General features: G+C 45.7%; 2 protein-coding genes and 2 long non-coding RNA genes across 8 annotated transcripts in view; 3 read left to right on the plus strand and 1 right to left on the minus strand.

Moving 5' to 3' along the window:
- The first annotated feature begins 309 nt into the window (after positions 1 to 309).
- LOC123070758 (disease resistance protein RGA2) lies at positions 310 to 2,456 on the plus strand. Its single transcript, XM_044494074.1, has one exon. It carries the CDS (start codon positions 440 to 442, stop codon positions 1,955 to 1,957), a length of 1,518 nt encoding a protein of 505 aa, XP_044350009.1. The 5' UTR covers positions 310 to 439; the 3' UTR covers positions 1,958 to 2,456.
- Positions 2,457 to 2,582: 126 nt separating this feature from the next.
- LOC123070759 (uncharacterized) lies at positions 2,583 to 3,150 on the minus strand. The gene has a single exon (XM_044494075.1). It carries the CDS (start codon positions 3,093 to 3,095, stop codon positions 2,856 to 2,858), a length of 240 nt encoding a protein of 79 aa, XP_044350010.1. The 5' UTR covers positions 3,096 to 3,150; the 3' UTR covers positions 2,583 to 2,855.
- Positions 3,151 to 4,691: 1,541 nt separating this feature from the next.
- LOC123065661 (uncharacterized) lies at positions 4,692 to 8,188 on the plus strand. Of its 5 annotated transcripts, none has more exons than XR_006431104.1 (12): positions 4,692 to 4,871; positions 4,942 to 5,017; positions 5,117 to 5,211; positions 5,298 to 5,443; positions 5,539 to 5,836; positions 5,952 to 6,056; positions 6,170 to 6,192; positions 6,356 to 6,420; positions 6,660 to 6,705; positions 6,793 to 6,883; positions 6,970 to 7,199; positions 7,818 to 8,165. It is a non-coding gene; the product is annotated as an uncharacterized lncRNA (long non-coding RNA). The 5 variants fall into 5 exon arrangements; XR_006431103.1 differs by having other exon boundaries at positions 5,952 to 6,032; positions 6,113 to 6,192; XR_006431101.1 differs by having other exon boundaries at positions 5,952 to 6,192.
- A 1,437-nt stretch (positions 8,189 to 9,625) lies between these two features.
- LOC123070762 (uncharacterized) overlaps positions 9,626 to 10,086 on the plus strand; it is a 2,843-nt gene continuing 2,382 nt past the window's right edge. The window contains exon 1 of the long non-coding RNA XR_006433919.1: positions 9,626 to 10,076. This is a non-coding gene — a long non-coding RNA (uncharacterized lncRNA). The remainder of the gene's footprint in view (positions 10,077 to 10,086) is intronic.

Genomic DNA, 10,086 nt, shown 5'->3' on the forward strand with positions numbered 1-10,086 from the left:
CACTTATTTGGTAATGACTTACCAAACAAAATATGTTTTCATTTTCGTAAGTTAATAATACATGAGATAATTTGATTCTATTTTAGAGAGAATGGATGGGAGAAAAATCAGAGATGGGAGGAATAAATCAAAGAGAATGAAAGAGTGAGACGTATATAAGGAAGGTCGGAAGAAAGAGAGGTGAAATGGGAACATTACATTCTTTTGAGATAGAGATAGAGATTGAAAAAAAGCATCTCGCTTTACTAGTTGTTACTGACTCGCTGGGTCATGCTATGTCAATTTCGGCGGCCTTGTTGTCAAAGTTACAATTGGTCATCCGTCCATGGGCGGAACTGAGGACTTCTATGCCTCAAACCTGAACCACAACTTGCCTTTCCCTATTCTCTTCTTGGTGGATTGATCTATCCCACCAGGAATATTGCAGGGGCCTTCCAAAATGGAGCCGCTTCTCTCTGCAATCGTGGGTGATCTTGTCAGCAGAGCCCTGTCCATGGTAACCCAGAGATACCTGCAGTCCAAGGGAGCAGAGGAGGAGAAGCTCCAGAGGCTACGGGCAGTGCTGCTAAGGATCGATGCCACCGTCGAGGAGGCTGAGGGGAGGCACATCACCAACCAGGCGATGCTCCAGCAGCTCCAGATGTTGAGACGAGGTATGTACAGAGGCTACTACACGCTCGACACCTTCAGATACCGAGCGCACAGGGACAAGGCCGATGGCGAGGCGAGCACTCGCCGTTCGTTTGCCCTGTCCAGATTCAGCCCTTCCAGTTCCAGACGTACCTTCTTCTCCGTGTGCGATGCCCCGAGCAGGGACCTGGTGCTTGATGCCGGGAGCTGCAGCAATCTCGACAAGATGCTTAGCAGCCTTGAGAGAATGATTGGTGACATGCAGGAGTTCGTGATGTTCTTGGCCAGCTATCCTCGAATCTCCCGGCAACCTTACAGCGCGTATTTGTCTCATGATCAGGTTATGTTTGGCCTGCAGATGGAGAAGGAGACAATTTTGAGCTTTCTGCTTTGTAGGGAGGTTGCAAGGAATGGAAGTCTGGGTGTGCTGCCGATAATTGGTCCAGCGAGAGTCGGAAAGAGTACACTTGTTGAGCATGTCTGCCACGACGAGAGGGTGCGCAGGCGCTTCTCATTGATCGTCTTCTTCAGCGGGAATGATCTCAATGGTGGAAACTTGGCTACTCTAAAAGGTAGCGGTGTGATCAAGCATCAGAACCTTGCTTCCAGCCCGCGTGGAGACTCACTGGCTGTGATTGAGCTAGCAGGGGACATGGACGAGGAAACATGGAGGGGGTTGTACACCTCGGCAGCAAGCCACATGACGCCAGGCAGTAAAATCATACTCACCAGCCGTTCAGAGAAGATAGCATCATTAGGAACGGCAGAGTCTGTTATGCTGAAATTTTTGTCCCAAGAAGCTTACTGGTGTTTCTTCAAGACGGTTGCATTCGGAAGCACAAACCCTGGTGAGCATCCTAATCTGGCAGCCCTCGGCATGGAGATCGCCGTCCACATGAACAGATCATTCGTGGCAGCGAACATCGTTGCCAGCTTACTGAGAACCAATCTTGACACACGATTTTGGCGCAGAGTGCTGAGATGCTTGAGAGATTTCGCAAGCAAGCATCTCAGCATGTTTGGAGAGCACCCGACCAATCTCCTACGAAAGGACCAGCCTGTGTACATGTGGACAATGGCCAAGACAACCAATGTCTTCGTGATGCGAGATATTTATGACGAGCCCTCTCCCCAGATCAGTGAGGTTCCCAGGATAACGGCACAGGATGTTTTGTCCGGGCGAGTTACATCTGAAGGGGCATTCCAAGCAGTGGCATGGAGGTCCAGGATACCTCCCTGCTACACCTACTTGGTGAGCTTCGTCGTGTCGCGGACAGACAAGCAAGCGGTGCTTGGTAAGAAACGGTCTAGGCAGGACAGGATTTGATGTAAAATGCAATAATGTATAGCTAATGTGATTGCAAAGTGCACGTCTTACCTTTTTTTCCATCAATGCCCTACATCTCCTCACTTATGTGTAGCAGCTTGCTCCATGGATCTCCAGCTATATCTCCACAAGCCGAGTACTGAACTTGACAGTCCACACTCATCACACGGCATAACCGGTCTGGTAGAACTGCTTCAAGCCAGATTGACAGAACCGTTTTTATCTGCAAGACAGGCTGATAGAGAAAACCAGTAGGAAGAAACCCTGACAGTTGGTAGTCCAACACTACAGAAGAGCATGAGCATTTTACAAGATTTTTGAGTGATTGCACCATTTTCTGCAAAATGAAGTCTATATGTAAAGTAAGTATGTTCAGTACAATGCAGCGTCAGTCCAGCGAACATATTTGATGTGTTCTAAGCTAGGATCAAGCCTGGCCCATATGCAACACAAACTCTATTATTTCAGACAATCCATTTATCATTGATAGACCTATTAATTTCTTACTTTAATAGCCCAAATCAAATTGCTACTCCCTCCGTCCCATAATATAAGAGCGTTTTTGACACTACACTCTTATATTATGGGACGGAGGGAGTACTTACGTACTAGAATACCATGAGAATTTCTAGGTAGCAGCTTTCTTTTTTACCAAAACAAATCATACATAGCTGGAAGACATGGGTTAAAGACAAAGGCAGACATCAGGTATTCCAAGGATCCTCAGTTAACTCCGTGAATAGACATGAATTTCAAACAAGGATGAAATCAAGCATAACCAGGGACCGTTATTGACATACTTAGAACAACATTTCGGGTAGTCTTGCGTAGCTATCCAATCTGAGAACATCCCGGAATCGCACAACGAATCCGCAACCCTCCTGCCAGATCCGTACCACTAATTACCAACCAAGCCGTCGCAGAGGTCAGGAAGGGAGGACGAGCCGAGTGAGCAGGGCAGGTCCGGGTCCAAATCTGGGGCGACGGCGGCGGCGGTCTTGCTGGCGAGCTCCACCGCGCGGTCAAGGAGGCTGCGTGGCAGGAGGTCCGCCGGCGGAGGCAGTCGCTGGTGGCGCTGCAGCCACCACGCGACCGCGGCCGCCCTTGCCGCGCCTCCGCTGATGGCGCTCCCCGGCATCGTATCGCATTGCTTCCCGGATGCCGCGATACTCCGAGAGGGTGGGGGAAAGCGGGCCATACCTGGCCAAACGGGCCGGCCCGGCCCGGCACGACCCGGCCCATTATAATCGTGCCTGGCCCGGCACGGCCCGCAAGGGCACGATTACTATACGGGCCGTGCCGTGCCGGCCTGCGTGCTGCGCCCCTAGGCCCAGGCACGGCTCAATTAGTAAACGGGCCAGCACGTTGGCCCATTTAGCACGGTGGGCCGCATATTTTCAGCCTATTATTTGACACACTGAGCATTTTTAGCCTATTTTTACATATTGGGCTATATATAGATATATAAAAAAATAAAAAAAAACTTAATCGGGTCGTGCCGTGCCGGCCCGCGTGCCTAGCCTCCAGGCCCAGGCACGGCCCAAGGCGTGCCGCGTGCCTGGCCCGGCCCGTTTAGCCCGTGCCGTGCCTGGCCCAAGGCGGGCCATGCCGGCGTGCTCACGGGCCGGCCCAAAAAAACCGGCCCATTTGGCCAGTTATAGCCTTAATGTGAGGAAAAGCCGAACGAGAAGTGGTTTGCGACCGACTGCCCCTTTGTGGGCTCACATTTTCTGTATGGGCCAAATGCTATCCTTCTGCTTCTGTTTGTTTTTTCTCGAATGAATTCCTGTTTTTACCCTCTACTTGAACATTTCTGATGCAAATAACTCCATTCAACAGTTTTTCATCCAGATTACCTCATTTGGAGGGGGGGGGGGGGTTGAGTTTTTACCTCATTTAGAGAAAGGTTTGTTAATTTTTACCCCATTTAGCAATCTATCAGGTAGGTCTAGGTTGTTAGGGACACGTGGTGTGCTACGCTGCAATTTTTCTCTCACTAAGTGCAGAGTTCAATGGCTTAGTCATATGCTATTATTTTATAACGGTCATCAGGTGTACATACACACCGCCCCGCCTTGAGGAGTTTCTTCTTGATGTCATGCAACTCTTTATTCGTTGATTTCACCTTATTCTTATTCACCACATTTGCTTCTAGGTTGCATCATTTTGGAAATAACTCCAACCACACTTTTCCAGCAAAAGAATGAATAGAGGAGCCATGTGCGACCTAAAATACATTAAAAGGGTAATAAATTGGGGAAATCGCTAAACGGGTGACCTGTATGAAAATATGTTAAATGAGGTAATTAGCGTAAAAAATGCCTAAGTAGGGGGTTAAAATTGGAATCCACTTTTTCCCCTTAAATAAATATTATTTGTTGACAGGAATATGATGCAATTAATTGAGGTTTAAATAGACTTACATCATGCAAAGCATCATTTAGATATATTAAAGCTGAGCACCCTCCAAGCCCTTTCAGGCCATCAACATTACTTATCGTTGGATCGTCACTTTTAATCATTTTTGGCCATCCGATTCGTTGTTAGTCCCACCTAATCTCGTGTGCCGGCTAACTCCCGCGTCAGGCTGCGCTAGCCTTTTTCGGGCCGCTGCTCTGGTGGCATTTTGGAGTCTTACGTTCAGTTGGGCCTACTGGCCTACTGGGCCTATACTGCCATCCTAAAACAATATGTAGAAACTACTTTGTCGCTGCGTCTGCCAGAGAAAGTAGAAGGGGATCCGGCGATGCGTCTGCAAGAGAAAGAAGGGGATCTGACGCTGCGTGAGAGTTGAGAGGCCGATGCAGACGGTTGCTGCAAGAGAACGAGGAGCAGATGGATCGATCAGTCATGGATCTCATGGCGACGGTGCACCCTATCTGTGCGGCGGCGGGTGATGTCGCCACTGCCACATGTACGACGCCTCATCTCGCTTTCTCCCTTGATAGCTCGCTCGCATCAACCCTTTCCCCTCTCTCTCGCAGGTCCTTGGTAGCCTTAACCGCGCCAGTGGTGGAGCCGGCGAGCCGGCGACTTTGGGTCATGTCGCCACTGTCACGTGTAAGCACCATCTCCGCACGCCCCCCTCTCTCTTTCGTTCGCGGTAGAAGAACCCTAGCCACCCTCCACCCCCTGCTTGATTCTTCGTTTTCGTGGTAGCTATAACAGCGCGAAAGGCAGTGTTGGGTCGGTAAGGCAAGAACTCAGCCGTGCCAGGAGTATACCTCAGCCACGCTTTTCTAGGGACGCAAAGGGTGAAGATAAGTTTTTCTTTTCTTACTTAATTCTTAATTTCTGATTTGATGTTGCTATTTAGGGTTATCGTCAATTATCCCTGCAGTGAGTCGTGTTCAAAGAAATCCTCACATTCATTGGAACTGGTGATCAGAGATCGAAAGAACCCGTACGTGTCAATCGTGACCATCAGTCAATGTCACATCGCAATTATCATGTAGCCCAAAGGAGAGCCACATAATTGACCATGAGGTATATTGCTTTGCTTCTCCTAGCCTACTGCTGCAGCAATTCTTCTTGCTTCCTTCATCCTGTGATTTTTTCAATTGGGCCTACTGGCCTACTAGGCCTGTACTACCATCCTGTCGAATGCAACGCACAAGTGTAAAACGCAAGAGATGAACCCTAAAACAATGGACGTTCGCGACCCTCTGTTCCGATTGCGCTGCCTAACCTTGGCCTCAGATTGCATCGGCGGCTGCGCTAGGTTTGCACGGACGAGGCGTACAATGCGTCCGTGGTCCGTTCGGTCGCACGGACGAGAGCGGCGCGGCCGGATGGGGCATGGATGCGAGCGGCACAGCCAGATGGGGCGTGGCGGCCAATAGCCATGAAGTTCAATCGCGAACGATGATTGATTGAGAGGTAAATTTCATCGCCTATATATTCATATTCATGCCAATTGATTAATTGAGAGGTTAATCATGTATGCCAATTGATTAATTGAGAGGTTAATCATGTCTCCGTATATTCATGCCAGCCTATAAAATCCCAACCTTGCCCCTATTGGGCTCATTTTCGCAAACCAATCTCCAGTACAAAAGTGATGGGTGATGCTCAGGTTCCAACTCTGTTTGGTTTCAAGGTGATGTGCTGGTTCCAATTCTCAGTTGTTGTCTTCATAATTTTAAATGATTACAGCTTCTCTCCAAGTAGGAATTTTCGCTACATTCTGGTTGGTTTCTTTGGTTCTTACAGCTGATCTAATGGCTAACGGAGAGGTTAGTACCAGTTTCCTCTTATGCCTCCTTTAATTATGCCTCATCTCACAATCTGTTCATTGTAGTACGCCAGTACATACCTTCTATTGTATGATATGATTTCTCTCTATGATTGTTTGAAATAATCAAAAGTACCACCTACTTTTCCTGCCATATGTAGCAGGTTATTTAGAAAGTGAAAAATGCGGAAAAGAAGCCACGATTAATGCCAGTCGATGCTTCGGGCAGGTCAGTTACAATGGCAATTCAGGTTTTCCATTCAATTCATGCGAGCCCATATAATACCAACCTTGCCGCTACTCCTTTCCCACACTGCTCACATTGGCAAACCATTCTCCAGCACATAGCGATGGATGGATGATGCTTAAGTCTCTAGCCGTTTCAATTCTCCTTGTTTGCTGCATCTCCTCTTCACCTAATTCTTCCTCTGTTTTTAGTGATACTGTTCTTTGTTTTAAATAACGCAGGTTTCACACGTTGACAGATTTCAGGCTGGTTCTGCTGGGTTAGAAGGTGATGCACGGGTTCCAATTATCAATTGTTTCTACATATATATACTGATGTGTTCTCCGTCTAATTTCCCATGCCCAAACTCTCCAGTTGTACTCGATATGAAACTACTTGGATGGACCAGCATACAAGAATTTCTAAGAAAGTCATAGCAGCGCTCCTCTCATGCTTTGGAGAAAGTGTACGTTAATCTTGAGATTTGTATCTTTAGTTCTTTGATTTACTTCTAAACATGTTACATTCACTGATTGCTCTGCCCACGTACAGGAACCGTATGATCTTCATGTTATTTGTGTCAACCATAATGTGTCTGGCCCATGGCCCTGTGTACTGCACCGATGCTGACAAACCCATTTTCATATTCCATCACATTCATGTTAATTTTCTGACAAGACCAAGGGATGGAAATCCAAAACTCCTAAATATACTCATGAGATGCAAATCACGTGGATCAACCTTGTGAAGGAACACCAACAACACAATCGATTTCACATAAGGTAAGATGCAGGCTTTGGATTTTCAGTAAGAAATTTTGTAAGGCGACTCCAGGACCAACAGAACCGATGGTATAGTGAAATACATCTACTAATCAAAACTACCTATTACATGTCTCGATTCATACTCCCTCCGTCCGAAAATACTTGTCATCAAAATGGATAAAAAGGAATGTATCTAGAACTAAAATACATCTAGATACATCCCATTTTATTCATTTTGATGACAAGTATTTCCGGACGGAGAGAGTACATACTAACCACCAGCACGCTGGAAGAAGATAACATGCTTCCTAATTTCCTGATCGCCAGCTCGGCCTTGGTCGCTGTTGGCAATTGGTTATCTTGTCAGTATTTCACAATTAGGATTATGCATTCCCATGCTTCTCTTAGCTTGATGCTCATTCCCGTACTATTTTATTCAACTAGACGGATGTGTTTCTTGCCCTGTTCTGAATCTCTCTAATTCTTGTGTGTAAGTGGATATGTATATGTTTTTATTATTTAATATCTGTTAAAAACGTAAAATATTATGATACATACTTATAAATTTAGTTCAGTTAAAATTTTCCAAGTTTTATTTAAATAGAAGTGTTCATATCCTCATATCTCATTTTTTAGGCTGCAAAAATTGTAATTTATGGGGAAGTTGTGGTGCAGCCAACCAAAGGCGTGGATGTTGCCAGCGGCCACAAGGATATCTAATTATGTCATTTTTGTTGGCATAATCTGGTTGCTGCAGCCAGTGAACTATGAGAGACTTTGAGCACTCGAAAGCAACTAACCAAATTTAAGATTCACAAACAATGAAGATTTCGTTGGTGCACTATATATGTATACTGGTATATGTTTATTTCATATTTGTGTTGTTGCTTATTATCGGTCTTGAAGATACAGATTAGCTATATTTACCAAGTGCACACTTATACCAAAGCCCATGTGTACATATGATATTTCTCTCCATTACTGACTAATAGACGTTTCTGTTTGTGCAAACTTATATATTTCATGAATTCATATATTTATTGTTCAAATAGACGGGTGCGCCAACGCACGCCATCAGTGATCTAGTGTAATATAAAACTTGGAGAACCCGCCTCCCTGGGAACCCTTAGACTAACAAAAAGACTAACATCCACACATGTGGCATCTTGTATTTCGCCCACACGCCTTCATCACCACTCATTTTGTCACGTATGAACAAATGACATCAGCAGGAATTTTTTTGGTTTTTGGCTTAAAAATGTTTTATCTCCTAATTAAAAATTGAATTAAAAATCTGTTTTCACCATTAAATCCGTCTCGACGAGATCTTCAAAACTAGACCCATTGTTGATATGTTTTGATGGAAAAAAATTACCCAAAAGTTGTCATGATGTTTACACTGTAGTTGTCATAGTGCTTAAACTAAAGTTGCCACGTGACAATTTTAGTTTGTAGAGCATGACAATTTTAGTTTTTTGATGATGCCAATTCCAGTACTTTGATCATGAAAATTATTTTTTGTATGAACCATGGCAATTTTAAGTGCATGTATAATGACAATTTTAGTTTATGGTTCATGGCAAGTCTAGTTTCTTAATTTCCCATTTTATAATATGTCAAAAATTACTTTTAATGTAGAAGCAAATAGCCGAAACATATTATGGCAACTTCAGTGTAAATATTATGGCAATTCATGTGCAATAGACATGACAACTTTTAACCAAAAAAAATCATCAAAATATATTGATATGAGATCTAGTTCTGAAGATCTCGTCCCGAGGGATTTAATGGTAAAAACGAATCTTTCATCAGATTTTTCATTTAAAAGACAAAATATTTTGAAAACTAAAAATTCAAAAAGATTCTCGCATGCATGCATGCAGTGACGAGGCACAATATGTGTGCTATAGGGCGTGTGGGCGGGTTTGACTCACACCACACGTGTGAGTGTTAGTGTTGTCCTAAACTAAAAAGTATGCCTTGCTAGATTGTGGGCCATATGGGTTGCCTGCCTCAAACAATGCTGGAAGGAGATGGAACTAACTATGTGAGTGATTAGGAAGCATTCAACCAAATTCATCGTATACAGGCCCCGGATTTGGACATTGCATGCCTGAACTAGTTCCATGGAATCTGACTCAACATGCACTGACGGACAATCAAGTTTTTTCAATAGCTCCAACTCCCTCGGTAGGGCTAGCACTTCAGCGGCTGTAGCGTCCAGAACATGATGCAACAATGAAGTAACATCAACAACAATTAGGCCATGATCATCAGGGGGCGACTAGTATAGAAACAGAGCTTACAGTAAAAGAATAGAAAAAAGATACTGGGCCGTTGGATCAGACATGTACGCTACAGATCCGAGAGGATGGATCTGTACTCATAACTACACAATTCTGTGCAAATATGTCCGTTTACTCTCAACTAAGTTGCTTCGGGTCCCTCTCCTTCAAAACGACTCTCCGTGTAGCTCGCTCCCCAGCCTGTTCCCCAATCTCTCGTCGACGGCGGTGGCTGCCCAGATAGGCAGATCCGGTGCTTCCACGGTGGACGATGGTTACTCCCATGGCACTTACTCCTTGCCTCCTCCCCTCCTACTTCGGCATCTAGGTCGCTTGGCTCCGTCCCCAGGCCACCACATCATCGCGCTGCACATCGTCGTCAGCGACCGGGCAGCCGCCGCCATGGTCTCCTCGTCCCTGGTGGCCGCCGGTGTCCCGCCCGCTCAGCACATTCCTACATCCAGATGCAAGCTAGTAGTGATCTAGTCCATGGTGATGCTGCCACTATCTTCTCCTCCCCGTTGCTCCTAGACCCAGCAATAGCTCACCGGAGGCAAGCCGGTGGTGTTCGAACTCCTCGCCTCCTTCGCCTCGCAGGATCGGAAACAAGGTCAGCTCCG

The sequence above is a fragment of the Triticum aestivum genome, chromosome 3B (assembly GCF_018294505.1).
Source record: "Triticum aestivum cultivar Chinese Spring chromosome 3B, IWGSC CS RefSeq v2.1, whole genome shotgun sequence".
Taxonomy (NCBI): Eukaryota; Viridiplantae; Streptophyta; class Magnoliopsida; order Poales; family Poaceae; genus Triticum; species Triticum aestivum.